This window comes from Salvelinus namaycush, chromosome 41 (genome assembly GCF_016432855.1).
Source record: "Salvelinus namaycush isolate Seneca chromosome 41, SaNama_1.0, whole genome shotgun sequence".
NCBI classification, from domain to species: domain Eukaryota; kingdom Metazoa; phylum Chordata; class Actinopteri; order Salmoniformes; family Salmonidae; genus Salvelinus; species Salvelinus namaycush.
The window spans coordinates 18,864,928-18,884,159 of record NC_052347.1 but is presented as its reverse complement, the minus strand read 5'-3'; the positions used below and the strand labels follow the sequence as shown (position 1 = coordinate 18,884,159).

Here is a 19,232-nt window from a genome sequence, read left to right as displayed (position 1 = left end):
AAGGGCAACTCCTACCAGTTCAGCTTCAACACAAACCATGTTCAATGACTCTCTGCTGCTGCTGTTGGCAGCGGTCTCCTGTCTCTCAGGATTTGGGTGTTTAACAGACTTATAACATGTTTAAAGGAATATAATATGTAATTAATGCTTACTTAGCTTTAAAACAGCTCTACTTTGAGATTGTTCTACATGATATGATGATGTTTCTTAAGAGGTGTACACTCTGGTCTTAAGCTCACCCAGCCAAGTTCAATGGTTATACATTCTGGAGAGTCTTTGGTAATCACCTGTAAGGTCTCTGGGTATTCTCTGACTGATAGTACCAACCTCTATGGAGTATCATGGGTCCAACCTGAGGGCATTATACCAGAGTGGGTTGGGAACATCTATCATGATGCAGGCACAGCTTACAAAGATTCTCTGAAACACAAGTTCAGCTTGACCAGAGACACTGAGAGGCACAGTGACCTTAATAGGACAGAGTCTGCAGACTGATGACACAGCTGTCTATTACTGTTCTCGATACCACAGTGATACAAACAAGCCCCAGAACTTGTACAAAAATCACAACAGCCTCGAGTAGAAAACAAACTTAATCATATTGTTTTTCCCCGACCAGAAATACTAGTGTACCATTCATAGACGTCGACATAGTAAATCAAGTGTGAAAACACACAAAAGTAATGCTCAAATCACTACTCTGTACATTTCACTCTACATGATGTGCTGTATCTTATTTGCTCTAGAAGAGGAGCCAATTCTCAAGGAAATTCAGAGTTCATACTAGCTATCTATAGTTAACCATCGTTATTTCACTGAAAATATCAGCAGCAAGTCATTACATTCTGATACTTATTCTGTGTTTAACATGTCAGAATGATACAAGTTGTTTTTTTCCTCCTTTTGTAACTCTTTCACTCTATGCAAAGTAACTCTCCTCTCTTGTGTATAAAGAGGAATATCTCTCTCTTTCACTCAGTTGGCAAGTGCAGTTACCTTCAGTTCAGCTTCAACACAAACCATGTTCCCTGAATCTCTGCTGTTGGTGCTGGCAGCTGTATCCTGTGAGTTTTGGGGGACTGATACATCAACTTTGGTGTACTAGGGAGTAATAGAGTTTTGGAAATGTAATTAACATAATATTTAGTTTGTTTTGTTTTGTTTTACAGGTGTGTTCTGTCAGACTGAACTCACACAACCAGGCTCTATGACCCTGCAGCCTGGACAGCCTCTGACCCTCTCGTGTAAAGTCTCTGGGTATTCTTTAACCAGCACCAGCTACTGTACAGGTGTGAATCGCCAACCTGCAGGAAAAGCACTGGAGTGGGTTGGATATATATGTAGCAGTGGTAACATATATTACAGTGATAAGCTGAAAAACAAGTTCATTATCTCCAGAGACACTTCCAGCAGCACAGTGACTTTAACAGGACAGAGTCTGCAGACTGAAGACACAGCTGTGTATTATTGTGCTCGCTACCCACAATGATACAAACCAACACAGGACCTGTACAAAAACTCCATGACATTCATATGAATATAAAGGTATCCAAACACTAAACATGACACTAGAAAACAAACTTTTAAACAATTAAAACACATGTACTTTATACACAATTACTGTATTACTACAATTTCTTAGCAATGATACTCCATCCATCAAATCTGCTCAAAGTATTATCACTCTCCCCTCTTCATTTGTTTGGTGTATTCTGTCTTTATGTTTGGAAAGCTCAGATTAACTAATCATCCCTTCGTTAAGGATTTGCCCTCTATTGAAAAGCTTTCCACAATTTTATTCAATAAAGATTTCAGGTCACACAGAAACAGCATATTTTCCATAATGTTGGTCAAACTGTATAAGAAGTACCTATTAATACATCCATTCCATAGTCTAAGGGTTCATGTTTGATAATCCATTACGTTCCACACCGGCCCTGCTCTCCTTTTCTCAGTGGTGTCTGTTTCTCTCACACACCCCACGCTGTGTGGCACCACGCTTGGTGAACTCCAATCTGTCACCTGGGTGTTTCAGGGTCCCAGTTTAGCATCTCTGATGATTCAGATAGACAGTTAAAGCAGTTAAGTAGCCCAGGGACTGTAGGGACTGTTTATATACACTTTCATGATCTAATTCTCACTACCTTGTTTCAGCTGAGGAGAAAAAGCTGTTTTGCATCAACCACATGAACACAATTTGAATTTGATTAAATGGTGAGATGGATCAAATAATTTAATTTTAATTATTGGTTTGTCAACAGTTGTATTAATTGTATTATTTAATATTTTCAGTCATTCACTGCTACTCATCACACACAATGTTATTGACACACCATATTCATGGTTTGTATTGGTAATAAATATAACACACTTATCAAGAATTGCATTGAACAATGAGTCCTTAACTAAAATAATAAATTGCTCTATGTGGTTTCTCATATCTGTCCTGGGATACTCCCCCTAAATACTTTAGTATGTCTTCATTATAATTGTTTATAGGGGAGAGAGTTTAAGAATGTGTTTTTATCAGGTGTGTCTATCAAAATGAGTGTTGGGCACAGTAGTTCAAAGCTACCCAAGCATAACTTCTACCCCAGGACTCACCTGCACCCTGATGAAGCCATTTCCCTGATATATTATCTTCATTAACCCTAAAAAGTATCAATATATCATTGTGAAAGTGCAGGAACATGTTTAAAAATAACACACAACAATGATGTATTGCAGATGTGGGTTAAAAATACAAATTGTGAATTGAAAAAGTTATCGAGTGAAGTTTCGCCATCTAAGTGAAGTAGTTTGGTGATATTTGCTGACCATATGACATTGAAGCAATGGGAAAACATTTCAGGGTACTTCAGGATGGGAATTATTCCTTCTTCTTTTTTAGTTATCTTGTTTTATGTGTTGTTTTAAAAATCTATATTTGTAAGGTATTTTCTGACTTTATTGAACAGATAGAGAGGTAATGTAATGAAAGATAGAGGTTGTGTCAAAGGCAGTAGGCCAGATTCAAAACTATGCCTAAAACGTATGACACAACATACCACAATTTCTTACAAGGGCCATTTGTAAATGTGTTTGTGATATTGTTGTGAGAAATATCAAAATGTAATATGATTTAATGTCAACTATTTCATGACTCTTCTTAATACATGAAACACTGTTCGAATGAGAGACGTGACAAAAAAAACATTTACTTTACTGTGTAAACAACACAGAAAATGTTTGCTGATTGACAGTGATCACTGATGTCTGGCTTTGTCTTAGAATTGATTGCCTTGAAACATATTTTATATGCATGTGACATGCTACCACCCAACTATGGATGTCATGCAAATTCTGTCCCTCAAGTCTGTGTACTTATATGATGTTTCCTACCATGTGTGAATTGTCTTCCATCCTGAAAAGATGACAGGCAAACCACACCTCCTCCTGGTCTTGCTGGGCCTCTGTAGTATGTACTCAATAATCTAGCAATTTATTGGAACAAAGTATTTTACGTATAGAGATAATTATAATATCCATTGAGTTAGCATATTTTGATCTATTGTCTTCATTCTCTTTTCTCTATTAGGGGTATATGGTCAGAGTCTGGAGGACATTCCCTCCAGTCCAGTCCTGAAAAAGCCTGCAGAACCTCTCAGCCTCTCCAGTAAGGGATCTGGCTTTACATTTAGTAGCTACAACATGGCCTGGATATGTCAACCTGCAGGAAGAGCACTTGAATGGATATTAATTATATGGACTAGTAGTGGAACTGCATATGCAAAAAGTGTTGAAGGACGGATAGAAGTCACCAGAGATAATTCTAACAGCATGGTGTAACTCAGGCCTGGCAAATTATTTTCCATGGAGGGCCACATTAGAATATATTTTTGCCATCGCGGGCCAGAATCATATTACTGGATTATACATCAAGTGTATGATTGTGTTGACAGATATATCTACTGTAAATCACGTCCAAATATGCTACTTATTTTACTTTTTTAACATGCACAGAAATAAACCACATCCATGTTCTTCTTTTGGTAGGTATTTTCATTATTAAACATGCAATGAACTACACGGAGGGAAAAGTACACTGTGAATTCAGCACCACAGACAGAACTCTTGTTAACGGGTATGCACAAAAACACAAGAAAGATAGAGAGCTCAACATTACATTTAAACTACTCAATCAGTGTGAGGAGAAGTCTCTGATGGGCATTGACTAGAGCAGTGAAGTCAGGTATAGTTTCTGACCTCGCTATGCGCAGGATTGCTGAGAGGTGAGAGTCAGTATTACATGATCTGTGCCTTGAATTGTTATATTTCATCACTGAAAATGTCTATTCACATACATAGGTTGACCCACACAGTACAAACATCTTCTGAGCATGACTCCTAATCTTTGAAAAGTTTTGTTCATCGAGAGATGAATAGAACCTCGTCAGTGACATTGTTTTGAATAGTTCTCCAATCACTGCATCAGACTGAAGATCGATAAGCGCATGTTGCAGGTCAGTGGGAGCGTTATCCACATTGAAGGTGAAAGGAGAGGAAACCAACATCATGTCATTTTCCAACACTTTAAAATCCTCAAAACGACGAGAAAACTCACCGTTCAAAGCACGCAGCAGCGATGTATACCGCTGGTCATCTGATAGGGAACAGACTAGTAGTGTCGGAAGGTGGGTGAGATTGTTGGCTTCTACTTGGCGGGTCAGGAGGAGTAACTTTCGCTTGAAGGCTTTGACAAGGCTGGACATGTGATGTGCAAAAAGGCTCTTCCCTTGTAGAAGGGAATTCATTTAACCTTTCACGAGTATCAACCCCGTATCCGGGATCACCCCCCACCCCCCCCACACTGATTAGCATCGCTAGCATAGCTTCACAAGTAAATAGTAGCATCTAAATATCATTAAATCACAAGTCCAAGACACCAGATGAAAGATACAGATCTTGTGAATAAACCCATCATTTCTGTTTTTTAAAATGTTTTACAGGGAAGACACAATATGTAAATCTATTAGCTAACCACGTTAGCAAAATACACCATCTTTCTTTGTCCACCATTTTCTCTCTCCACCACTAGCTATCACCAATTCGGCTAAACTAAGATATTGATAGCAACAAACCAAGAAAAAAACTCATCAGATGACAGTCTGATAACATATTTATGGTATAGGATAGGTGTTGTTAGAAAAAAGTGCATATTTCAGGTAGAAATCACAGTTTACAATTGCACCGACCATCACAAATCGACTAGAATTACTAGATAGAGCAACGTGTATGACCAATTTACTCATCATAAAACATTTCATAAAAATAGACAAAGCATAGCAATGGAAAGACACAGTTCTTGTGATTTCAGACCATATTTCAGATTTTCTAAGCGTTTTTCAGCGAAAACACAATAAATCGATAAGTTAGCATACCACATGTGCAAACGTTAGTAGAGCATGAATTCAAGGCAAAGGGAGCTATAACGTTATCATCGCCAAAATATATTAATTTTTTCACTAACCTTCTCAGAATTCTTCCGATGACACTCCTGTAACATCATTTTACAACATACATATACAGTTTGTTCGAAAAGGTGCATATTTAGCCATACAAAACCGTGGTTATACAATGGAAATAGTCACAACTCAAGCATCAAAATGAGGGACGTCAGCTTTCAGAGTGATCTAGTTTAATCGAAAGCTAATCATATACTTGACTAAAAAATACAGAGTTGACAGGAATCGAAAGACAAATTAGTTCTTAATGCAACCGCTGACTTACATTTTTAAAATTATCCTTACTTTTCAATACAGGGTTCGCCAAGTGAAGCTATACCAAACAAAATGGCGAAATATGCGTTTAAAATATTTCGACAGAACAACGATTTATCATATTAAATATTGCTTACTTTGAGCTGTTCTTCCATCAGATTCTTGGGCAATGTATTCTTTCTTGGGTTTAATCTTCTTTTGGTCGAAAGATGTCCTTTGTCCGTCTAAATGCCCGCTAACGTTCGACCGGGACCCCGAAATGTGCCCGGTGCTTCACATAGAAATGCATCAAAATCGCACTAAACGGATATAAATTGCTATAAAACGGTTTAAATTAACTACCTTATGATGTTTCTAAGTCCTATATCGAATTAAATTACAGACGGATACATTTCAAGTTGATAACCGAGCCTGTGAAAATGGTATCCGGAGGTCCCTTCCTGCGTAAGGGCGAGCGTCGAAAGGGGGGCTACTCTCACTCCTTGGTCTTTTATAACCTCTGAGAGCTACGGAGAAGGCCCATTCCACTTCTCATTGGTTACTGACATCCAGGGGAAGGCGGGTGCAGTTCGTGTCGTTCCATAGGATAGACAGAGACCTTAAAAACTGATCTGAAACCAGAGCTTCGCTCTCAGACCTTTCACTGTCTGTCATGGATTTCGCTGTAGAAAGAGTTCTGGGTCACCCACAGACATCATTCCAACTTTGTATGAAACTAGAAAGTGTTTTCTATCCAATAGAATTAATAATATGCATATTGTACGAGCAAGAATTGAGTACTAGGCAGTTTAATTTGGAGACGACAAAATGCTAATTCGGAACAGCACCCCCTGTAGTCGCAAGAAGTTAATTCATCAGGGCCATGATGTCCATGCTGAAGGCAAAATCAGCCAAACATTCTTTACATTGCAGTTGAGGGAAATCCACACATTTTCTTTTCATTTGCAAAAACTCTGCAATCTCCGACTTCAGGTCCGACACCCTTTTTTTTAGCACCTTCCCCAAACTCAGTCATCTCACGTTTGTGTGGTAGGGGAGATCTGCATGACCCGACTCTGTCTCTTCCAACAGTGAGACAAACTGCCTGTGGTTTAAAGATTTCACTCTTATGAAGTTTACCACTTTAGTGACTGTATCCACAACCTGGCTAATTTTCAGAACAAATTTACAGAGCACCTCCTGATGATTAATGCAAAGCAGGAAAATAACTTTCTGATCTGGATTCAGCTCAGCTACTTGATCTTGTATCCTTTTCAAAAGGCCAACGTTTTTTCCTGTCAAGTTTGGGCATCCATCAGTGTTCACACTGGATAACTTTTCAAAACTCAGTCCCAATTTTGCCACAAACTTGTTAACCTCCTCCAATAAATCTTTCCCTGTGGTCGTGCTCTTCATTGACTGCTGTAATTTCAAAGTCTGGGGTTATGCCTAGTAAGAATATCAACAACTGCACTGTGTCACATGCATCACTGCTCTAATCCAGGGCCAAGGAGAAAAAGGTGAAATCCTTTACCTTGTCTTTCAACTGTTGTGCCATATTCTCTGCGATGTCCTCAACACACTGTGTCACTATTCGTCTTGACAGGGAAACATTTTCAAACAGCTCTTTATTGTCGTGGCAAAGTATTGCTGCAGAGTCAATTAAACATTCTTTAAAGAATTCACCCTCAGTGAATTTATTTTATTTTATTTAACCAGGCAAGTCAGTTAAGAACAAATTCTTATTTACAATGAGGGCCTAGGAACAGTGGGTTCCTAGGCCGTCATTGTTCAGGGGCATAACAGATTTTTACCTTGTCAGCTTTACCTTGTCAACCAACCTTTCGGTTACTGGCCCAACGTTGTAACCACTAGGCTACCTGCCACCCCAGAATGGCTTGCTTTGTTTAGCAATTTTGTCAGACAGTACATAGCTAGCTCTTGCAATTCCGTTTGCTGAATGCAGTTTTGTGAAAAGTCCTTGCTGCTTTTGCAACTGAGAATGCAACTCTTTCGATGCACTTGCCCTCTGCTCAGAAAACATATTCCTATATTTCTCTACATGCTTCGTCTGGAAGTATCAGGACAAGTTGTAGTCTTTCAAGACAGCGATGCTCTCTTGCACACTAAGCACACAGCTTTCCCTGATACCTTAATAAAGAAATATTTAGACGTCCACTCTTGCTGGAACACCCTACATTCATTGTCGACTTTCATTTTCTTTGATACCTTTGAAAAACATATTTTTTCACAATTTCTATCTAGCTACTATTTGTAACTGTGACGTGTATGTCAGCCTGTCAGTCACTGTCTGTCCTCGTGTAGTTGTTATTTATACGTGCCTTCAAAATAAATGTCCCACAAGCGGTCGGAGTTAGATCATTACACAAAGGCGAGTATTCATTGGGCTTTTAATTTGAATAACAAATCCGTTTTTCAAAACTTTACTATGGCAAATTCTTTATGTGGTCTGAGCATGATTCTGCGGGCCATATTGAATGAGGCCGGCCTTTGCCCTGGCCTGGTGTATCTGAAGCTGTATGTTCTGAGAGCAGAGGGCTCTGCTGTATAAATGTAAAACATACTTTTTTTTTGCAATGATCAATTACTGCCCCATTGAAAACATGTCCTGTGAATACTAGTGTACTATTCTTGTCAATCGTGGCCTTTATGTATGTACTATTCAATACATGTTAATTATTTCCTTGACAAATGGATGTCTATACAGTATATACCATTTCAATGAATACACAGCTAAAATAATTATTATGAAGATGATCAATATTTAGAAAATCATCATGTTCCCCACAGTTCCTCCTGTCCTTGAGTCAGTTATGTGTGTGATGAATAGGCCCTGGAGGTTTTTCTGAAAAAAATAAAAAAATGTTTTCACCAGGTCAGGTCATGTGATAAATGACAACTCCTGGCCCTACTGATGAGCCATACATTTACCTCTGACCTCAGAGTCATCAGTCCCTCCCCCATGACATCATGATGTAAATCCAGATCCCTCAGAGTTCATATATACTTATGTTCTGCTGCTGACTTGTTGTCTTGTGTGGAGCAGCTGAGTTCATATCTCTACCCTCAGTATGACGGGAAAACTCTACCTTCTGCTCCTCTCTCTCTGTCTGCCCTGTGAGTTCTGCTTGGTTTTACTCCTTATCAACTGTTCTTAATGAGGAATGACTGAACATTGACGTTAGTTTGTTATAACCTAAATGTCTTTACCTGTCTCGTCTATGTTTATCCTTCCATCAGCTTTAAATGGTCAGAGTATGGAGTCCATTCCCTCTGGTCCAGTCCCGAAAAAGCCTGGAGATACTCTAAGCCTCTCCTGTAAGGGATCTGGCTTTACATTTAGTAGCTATGGCATGCACTGGTTAAGACAACCTGCAGGAAAAGCACTGGACTGGATGGGACTGATCTATTATGATGCCAGCAAAACAATCTATTCAAAAAATATTGAAGGACGTATAGAAGTCACCAGAGATAATTCTAACAGCATGGTGTATCTGAAGCTGTCTGGTCTGAGAGCAGAGGACTCTGCTGTGTATTACTGTGCAAGAGACACAGTGGTGTGAGTGAGTGGAGGATCTGTACAAAAGCCCCTCAGAGAATCTAACTGACAGCAGAGTCAACAGAGGGTGGTAGAGCATCAGTATAACAGAGTCATATCTACTGAAGTATTATATTCCCCTGAGAGTCAAAACAACAGAACTACTTGTACATCAACACAAGGCACATACAGTACATTACCAAAAGTATGTGGACACCTGCTCATCGAACATCTCATTCCAAAATCATCGGCATTAATGTGGAGTCGGTCCCCCCTTTGCTGCTATAACAGCCTCCACTCTTCTGGGAAGGCTTTCCACAGGATGTTGGAACATTGCTGCAGGGATATGTTTCCAATCAGCTACAAGAGCATTAGTGTTGTTGGGCCCTGATGTTGGGCGAGTAGGCCTGGCTCACAGTCGGCGTTCCAATTCATCCCAAAGGTGGGGCTGAGGTCAGGGCTCTGTGCAGGCCAGTCAATTTCTTCCACACTGTAAGGCGTCTAGGTGTAGCAGGTAAGGCGGAGTCAGGCGCAGGACACAGAGATGAGTAATTCACGTAACTTTACTCAAAACAACAAATATTCCAAGAAGGAAAATATACAAGATCACAAATACAGACCAACTTACAACAAACAAACACGCACAAAACCATGGGGGAACCAGAGGGTTAAATAAGGAACATAATTATGGGAATGGAAACCAGATGTGTACAATGAAGACAAAACAAATGGAAAATGAAAAGTTGATCGGTGGCGGCTAGAAAACCGATGACGTCGACCGCCGAACGCTGCCCGAACAAGCAGAGGGACCAACTTCAGGGGAAGTCGTGACAGTACCCCCCCCCCCCCCCCCATTGACGCGCGACCTCGGGGACAAGGAGGACGAGGCGGACAAGGCACAGGGCAATCCGGGTGGAGACGGTGAAACTCCTGCAGCAACGAAAGGTCCAGGATGTCCTCCACTGGTACCCAGCATCTCTCCTCCGTACCGTACCCCTCCCACTCCACGAGGTACTGAAGGCCTCTCGCCCGACGCCTTGAGTCCATGATGGCTCGAACAGCATACGCCGGGTCCCCCTCGATGTCCAGAGGGGGCGGAGGAACCTCCCGCACCTCAGATTCCTGGAGTGGACCAGCCACCACCGGCCTGAGGAGAGACACATGGAACGAGGGGTTAACTTCTTTGGGGTAGGGGGCAGTATTTTCACATGCGGATGAAAAGCGTGCCCAGAGTAAACTGCCTCCTACTCAGGCCCAGATGCTAGGATATGCATATTATTAGTAGATTTGGATTGAAAACACTCTGAAGTTTCTAAAACTGTTTGAATGATGTATAACAGAGCTGATTGAGTCAGGAGTCTGCCAGAGTGGCATGAGCTGATCACGCATGCTCACGTGAGAGCGACCTGCGTTCCATCGCATTTCTACAGACAAAGGAATTCTCCGGTTGGAACATTATTGAAGATTTATGATAAAAACATCCTAAAGATTGATTCTATACTTCGTTTGACATGTTTCTACGAACTGTAATATGACTTTTCCTCTGAACCTTTGCCTGGACCTGTCTGCGCGTCGTGAGTTTAGATTGTGTACTGAGCGCGCGAACCAAAAGGAGTTATTTCGACATAAATGATGGACTTTATGGGACAAATCAAACATTTATTGTGGAACTGAGATTCCTGGGAGTGCATTCTGATGAAGATCATCAAAGGTAAGTGAATATTTATAATGCTATTTCTGACTTCTGTTGACTCCAACATGGCGGATATCTTTTTGGGTTGTGTTGGTCTCTGAGCGCCGTACTCAGATTATTGCTTTTTTTTGCTTTTTCCGTAAATCTTTTTTGAAATCTTAATGCAACACAGCGGTTGCATTAAGGAGAAGTATATCTTTAATTCTGTGAATAACACTTGTATCTTTAATCAATGTTTATTTTGAGTATTTCTATAAATTGATGTGGCTCTGTGCAAATTCACGGGATGTTTTGAAGGCAAAGCCAAATATAAACTGAGGGTTCTGGATATCAAATCAAATCAAATTTATTTATATAGCCCTTCGTACATCAGCTGATATCTCAAAGTGCTGTACAGAAACCCAGCCTAAAACCCCAAAAAGCAAGCAATGCAGGTGTAGAAGCACGGATATATATATGAACTTGATCGAACAAAACATGCATGTATTGTGTATGACACCGGGAGTGTCATCTGATGAAGAATATCAAAGGTTAGTGATTCATTTTATCTCTATTTCTGCTTTTTGTGACTCCTCTCTTTGGTTGGAAAATCGCTGTATGCTTTCTGTGACTAGGTGCTGACCTAACATAATGATATGTTCTGCTTTCGCCGAAAAGCTTGTTTGAAATCGGACACTGTGGTTGGATTAACGAGAATTTTATCTTTAATATGGTGTCTAATACTTGTATATTTGAGAAATTTGAATTATGAGATTTCTGTTGATTGAATTTGGCGCCCTGCAATTTCATTGGCTGTTGGCGAGCGGAACCCCAGTCCTAGACAGGGTAACCTCTCTGGCATATGTGGGACGCTACCTGGCCAATATGCAGTGAAAAATGCAGAGCGACAAATTCAAATAAATTACTAGAAAAATTAAACATTCATGAAATCACACATGCAAGATACCAAATTAAAGCTACACTTGTTGTGAATCCAGCCAATGTGTCAGATTTCAAAAAGGCTTTTCGGCGAAAGCAAACGATGCTATTATCTGAGGATAGCACCCCAGTAAACAAACACAGACAATCCTATTTCAACCCTCCAGGCGCGACATAAAACGCAGAAATAAAGATATAATTCATGCCTTACCTTTGACGAGCTTCTTCTGTTGGCACTCCAATATGTCTCATAAACATCATAAATGGTCCTTTTGTTCGATTAATTCCGTCGATATATATCCAAAATGCCCATTTATTTGGCGCGTTTGATCCAGAAAAACACCGGTTCCAACTCGCGCAAAATGACTACAAAAGTTACCTGTAAACGTTGTCCAAACATTTCAAACTACTTTTGTAATACAACTTTAGGTATTTTTTACGTAAATAATCGATAAAATTGAAGACGGGATGATCTGTGTTCAATACCGGAGGTAAACAAAGTGTAGCTAGCTTTCAGGTCATGCGCCTCTAACAAAGAGTACACTTCCCCCGAGCCTTATTCTGAACAGTGTTACTTCTTCATTTCTCAATGGAAAAACCTCAACCAATTTCTAAAGACTGTTGACATGCAGTGGAAGCGATAGGAACTGCAAGAAGGTCCCTTAGAAATCTGGATTTCCAAGCAAAAAATTGAAAAGAGAGTGACCTCAATTTTTTATTCTGAATGGTTTGTCCCCAAGGTTTTGCCTGCCAAAAAAGTTATGTTATACTCACAGACATGATTCAAACAATTTTAGAAACTTCAGAGTGTTTCCTATCCAAATCCACTAATAATATGCATATCTTAGCTTCTGGGCCGGAGTAGCAGGGAGTTTACTTTGGACATGCTTTTCATCCGGACGTGAAAATTCTGCCACCTATCCCAGAGAAGTTAAACATGATCTGTCTGTCTCTCATAAGATGCCCTCTGAGTCCTGGAGAGTAGAGAAGAGCAGTTCCCACCATTTCAACTTCAACACAAACCATGTTCCCTGCATCTCTGCTGCTGCTGGCAGCTTCCTCCTGTGAGTTCCTGTTAGAATAATTTGTATGTTTTAAGATAATTGCAAAAGTTTTCCACTCTGAAATTGTATAACAATATGAAATGTTTGAGAATCATAAGAAGATAATCTGAGGATGTGGGTAGCTCTGTTAGAATTATAATACGAGGTTATTATATTATTTTGTGGGGATGTAAGCAGAGAGAAGTTGTAAAACAGATAATAGAAAACCATTAGAGGTTTTTTTTATTTTTATTTATTTTTTTTATCCCATTTTCTCCCCAATTTTTCGTGGTATCCAATCGCTAGTAATTACTATCTTGTCTCATCGCTACAACTCCCGTACGGGCTCGGGAGAGACGAAGGTCGAAAGCCATGCGTCCTCCGAAGCACAACCCACCAAGCCGCACTGCTTCTTTAACACAGCGCGCCTCCAACCCGGAAGCCAGCCGCACCAATGTGTCGGAGGAAACACCGTGTACCTGGCCCCCTTGGTTAGCGCGCACTGCGCCCGGCCCGCCACAGGAGTCGCTGGAGCGCGATGAGACAAGGATAACCCTACCGGCCAAACCCTCCCTAACCCGGACAACGCTATGCCAATTGTGCGTCGCCCCACGGACCTCCCGGTCGCGGCCGGCTGCGACAGAGCCTGGGCGCGAACCCAGAGACTCTGGTGGCGCAGCTAGCAGCCCTAGACCACTGCACCACCCGGGAGGCCCTCCATTAGAGGTTTTCTTACCAAGAGGGCCCCAACGGGGGAGGGGAAGTGAAAGCCTTGAAGAATGAGACAAGATTGATGGTTCTTTCTCTACAATGTGGTTAGTGGAAAAGTCCTGGTTGTTTGAGTTGGGAGTAGCCTAAAGAGAGGAATGTGAGAGTGTATTATAAAAGGACTGGGTCCTCATTTTTGTCTTTAGAGCTCCAGTGAATAGATATTGATGTGACTTTTGTAAGCTGGGAATTTTGTCTGTTTCATTGAAACCAGAAATTTACAAACTCTGGGTTGCAGACCGATTAGATTAATTGAAATTTATGAACATTGATAACAAAATTCCATATCATTTTGGTCCTTCGAGCCGTATTTCCAATATCTGTCCCTGTCGGCCGAAGGTAGCACGCCGAAAACCGTGCACGGGCGGGTCGTTGACCCGTAAATTAAAGACCTGTCCCCTGAAATTGGGGTTCTATAACAGGCCAGTATATATCTAAGGTCGACAGAGACAATGACGGAATCTAACGAACATTGCTTTTCCCAGCCTACAAGACGGAGGTTGATAAATCTTTATTCACGGATTTGGGGAATTGACGTTTGGGCTACATTTAGAGAAATATTTTTAATGATTCTTGTGTGGTTTGGACATTGATTTTTAGAATACGATGGGCAATCTAATCTGGTGACCTGTCTTTAGAATTGTGTGTAGAGAACCCTGATATAGGTAGTATTCTATGCAATTGGAAGACAGGAATTGGATTTAGAAACCACCTAGGAAGGAAAAAGTCCCCAGTGTCTCCTCTGAAATGACACGAGGTATCTGCAGTACCAACGTAAACTAGCTAATATTGAGATCTAAACGAAACCTGATCAAGAGTATATTAGTGGGTCTGTAATGACACGAGGTATCTGTGGCCACTACCAATGAATGCTAACTATCTGTGGCCACTACCTATGTAAACTAATGGAAAGGAGGTATATACATAGATTGTGAGAATATACCGTAGAACATAACTATAGTAATTGGATAACGGTAAATAGCACACACATAGATCATAGAAGAACATACACCTAGATTGGGTGAATAAGCATAGTGACTACAAGGTTTACTAACAATGGGCATTAAATCATCAAAGGAGGTTCCAGAATTAACCGGAGATGAGCGCTACATGGAGTTAAAAGGTAAAAGAGAAGAAAGTTTGTCCCAAAGAGGAGAAAGAAGTATGGTTTTGTTGGGCGTCTCAACGTCGACAAGATTACATCGTTTCGTGGTGTGTATCATCTGAAATGTGTTGTTAGAGTTTAGGACTAAACGGAGGCAAGTCAAGAGAGGAAAGGAAAAGAGAGAGCGCAATGAGAATTATCGCCGAAGAAATGCCTGGACTTTTAAATTAGGGCTATTTTCTGGGAATTGTCTCGGTAGTAAGTGCCTGATTTTACGACTACACACAATTATAAATATGGTTATTTGCGAGGAGTGTTTGTCATTTCAATAGCTTTGGTGGTTAAGAGGTATAAATCTCGCCTATCACGCGGGAGACCCTGGTTAGTTTCCCGGCCAATGCACTGACTCAAATCTGGGTTTCTGATTGTAATTCAACTATTGGTATGTTTTGCCTGGAAAGATATGGTTTTTAGTGTTTGTTTAAGGGATAAATTGAACTTTTGAATAGATTGTTTAGGTTAAAACCTCTTGACACTACAGGGGGTGCTGTTTCAACTTGGACATTTATCGTTCCCAAATTAAACTGCCTCGTACTCAATTCTTGCTCGTACAATATGCATATTATTATTACTATTGGATAGAAAACAATCTCTAGTTTCTAAAACCGTTTGAATTATGTCTGTGGGTGAACCAGAACTCTTTCTGCAGCGAAATCCATGACAGGAACTGTGAAGGTCTGAAAACGAGGCTCTGTTCTCAGATCAGTTTAAAGCTCTGTATGTATCCTATGGGTCGACATGAACTGCACCCGCCTTCCCCTGGATGTCAGTAACCAATGAGAAGTGGAATGGAGTGTCTACGTAGTTCTCAGAGCTTATAAAAGGCCAAGGAACGAAGTGCGCTCTCTTTTCGTCGTTCGTCATTGCGCAAAGCAAGACCTCAAGATGGCATTTTGAAACGCTCAGTTATCGGCCTTAGCTATATCCGTCTGTAATTTAATTCGATATAGGTGTTAGAAACATCATAACGAAGTTATTTTAAACCGAGTTATATCAGTTTATGCGAGTATATTGCTATTTTCGGAATTTCCTTAGTATTGCGTTTTGGGGATTTGGGAATGTTGTGGCCACATAGCTATTGTTAGCTGCTAATTCCGAAGTTGAAGACGACGTTTTACAACCAAGCAACGATTCTTTTGGACAAAGGACACCTTGCCCAAGATTCTGATGGAAGCTCGTCCAAAAGTAAGAACTATTTATGATGTTATTCCGTATTTATGTGGAAAAATGTAAACGCATTTGTCCGCCGTTATTGCGGCACTAGTCTGGCTGTAACGCACACTGTATGTCTAGTAACGTTAATTTTAAAAATCTAACTCAGCGGTTGCATTAATAACTAATGCATCTTTCATTTGCTGTTCAACCTGTATTTTTTAGTCAATCTAATCGATAAATAATCGTAAACTTAGGTGCCTTTCCAAGATGGCGCCGGCCAGAATGCATGACCTGTTGCCACTGATCACATTGTATAACAACGATTTGTGCTGCTAAATATGCACATTTTCGAACAAAACCTATATGCATTGTGTAATATGATGTTACAGGACTGTCATCTGACGAAGTATATCAAGGTTAGTCCAAAATTATATATCTTTTGCTGTATTGTTACGATCGCTAACCTGTGCTGCTGGTAAATTGCTTGTGTTTCTGGCTATTGTGCTAAGCTAATATAATGCTATATTGTGTTTTCGCTGTAAAACACTTAAAAAATCTGACATATTGGCTGGATTCACAAGATGTTGGGCTTTCATTTGCTGTACGCTGTGTATTTTTCAGAAATGTTTTAAGATGAGTAATTAGGTATTTGACGTTGGTCTCTGTAATTATTCTGGCAGCTTCGGCACTATTTCAGATTGCAGCTGCAATGTAGAACTGTGATTTATACCTGAAATATGCACATTTTTCTAAAAAAACATATGCTATACAATAAATATGTTATCAGACTGTCATCTTATGAAGTTGTTTCTTGGTTAGTGGCTATTTATATCTTTATTTGGTCGAATTAGTGATGGCTACTGATGGAGTAAAAAACTGGTGGAGTAAAAAAAGTGGTGTCTTTTGCTAACGTGGTTAGCTAATAGATTTACATATTGTGTCTTCCCTGTAAAACATTTTAAAAATCAGAAATGATGGCTGGATTCACAAGATGTGTATCTTTCATCTGGTGTCTTGGACTTGTGATTTAATGATATTTAGATGCTAGTATTTACTTGTGACGCTATGCTAGGCTATGCTAGTCAGCTTTTTTACTGTGGGGGGTGCTCCCGGATCCGGGTTTGGGAGGAATTAGAGGTTAAATTGGAAGACTAGTTCATTCAAAATAATAGCGAGGCGATTTCGATGTGTTACGTTGTCTGTTGCCTAAATGGTCTGCTGGAATAACGTATTGAGAATGGAGTCGTATTTAAAATACTTTATCATAGAAGAGACAGTTACCTAAATCTAATGAATACTAAATAATAGCGGAGAGATAATGGCGATAGAGTTGTGCCCACCAACATGTTTTTTATTCTTATGGATTGACTGACGTATGTTATAAATTTAGCGAATTACATGGCACTTTTAAGTGTTGGACATTTCATAAGTGTGAAGCCGAAAGGGAAGAGAAAGTTGTAAAGTTTGGTTTTACTCTGACGATAGAGGTAAGGCATAACTCTGTTTGAGTAGGGGTTATGTTTTCGCCTGCTGGGAAGAATAGGTGAGTTGGTTTATATTTGGCTGTAAGGGATTCAGGTCTGAATAGTTAAAACCTTTACTATTCGTGATAAGTTCTGATTATTGTTTTTTTGTTTTCTTGTTTAGGTAATACCAGTGAATTTGAGCAGGAAGTTAACTTTTCTGGACTACGGATACCGAATACGGGTTCACTTTCCTAAACAACTGCTGAATTGCAGGGCGCCAAATTCAGAAATATTCCTACAAATATTTATAATCATGCAATCACAAGTGAAATATACCAAAACACTCCTTAGCTTGTTGTTAATCCACCTATGATGTCAGATTTAGAAAATATATTTTACAGCGAAAGAAATCCAAGCTTTTGTGAGTGTAGCTTTCAATGCTACATCAGCTAGCCCCAAATTAGCATGGTCACGAAAGTGTGAAAAGCAATAAAATGAATCGCTTAGATAATCTTCGGACGTTTCCACTCACGAGACTCTCAGTTACACAACAAATCTTCCATTTGTTCGATAAATATTACTTTTATCACAAAAAAACACCATTTGGGTTGCGCGTTATGATGAGAAAACTACAGCCTCGTTCCGGTCCTGAAAGGAAGATGAAAATTTCCAAACGTATCACATTAAAAATATTTATAATCATGCAATCACAAGTGAAATATACCAAAACACAGCTTAGCTTGTTGTTAACCTTTTCTCAATAGGGGGTGCTGTTTACACTTTGAAAAAAATTCGTTCCCAAATTAAACTGCCTCGTACTCAATTCTTGCTCGTACAATATGCATATTATTATTACTATTGGATAGAAAACACTCTCTAGTTTCTAAAACCGTTTGAATTATTTCTCTGAGTGAAACAGAACTCATTCTGCAGCACACTTCCTGTCAAGAAGTGAGATTTCTGAAATCGAGGTCTCTGTTCCAGGGTCGGTTTATAAATTCCCTTGTAAGCTATGGGGCTACATGCACTGCATACGCCTTCCCCTAGATGTCAGTAAGCGGTGAGACTTTGAATGGAGTGGATAGCACCATCTGGGGGAGTATAAAGCCTCTTGGAACGGAAGGACTGACCTTTTCGACGCGGGGCCTGACGCAGGAGGGACACCAAGCATGGCGTCCTGAAAAGCTTTCGTTTTAGCAGCTTTATATCTCCGGCTCTGATTTAATTTGATTTTTGTCTTAATTTGATTTTTGTCTCATAAGGTAGCTAATTTAAACCGACTTATAGCAGTTTATAGCAGTTTATTGCGATTTTCTGGAATTTCTTTGTCATACGCAGTCGCGAGTTGGACACCTCTCCGGCATATGGCTAACGTTAGCTGCTAATTACACGGTTGAAGAGGACATCTTTCAACCAAAAGACGATTGTTCTGGACAAAGGACACCTTGCCCAAGATTCTGATGGAAGCTCAACAAATAGTAAGAGGTCTTTATGCTATTAATTCGTATTTATGTTGAAAAATGTGAAACAATAATTCCGCCATGAATTGCGGTGCGGTCTCGCTTTAGCGCACGCTGTATATCGTAGTAACGTTAATTTTAAAAATCTAACACAGCGATTGCATTAAGAACTAATATATCTTTCATTTGCTGTCCAACCTGTATTTTTTAGTCAAGTTTATGATTAGTTATCGATTAGATTAGGTGCCTCTCCAAGATGGCGCCGGA

At 40.0% G+C, this 19,232-nt stretch overlaps 1 protein-coding gene across 1 annotated transcript in view; it reads left to right on the top strand.

Annotated features, from left to right (window-relative positions):
* The first annotated feature begins 997 nt into the window (after window positions 1-997).
* Window positions 998-19,232, top strand: part of LOC120034032 (immunoglobulin gamma-1 heavy chain-like) — a 53,193-nt gene continuing 34,958 nt past the window's right edge. The window contains exons 1-2 of the mRNA XM_038980424.1: window positions 998-1,064; window positions 1,170-1,283. Of these exons, the coding sequence (XP_038836352.1) occupies window positions 1,022-1,064; window positions 1,170-1,283 (157 nt within the window). The 5' untranslated portion in view covers window positions 998-1,021. The remainder of the gene's footprint in view (window positions 1,065-1,169; window positions 1,284-19,232) is intronic.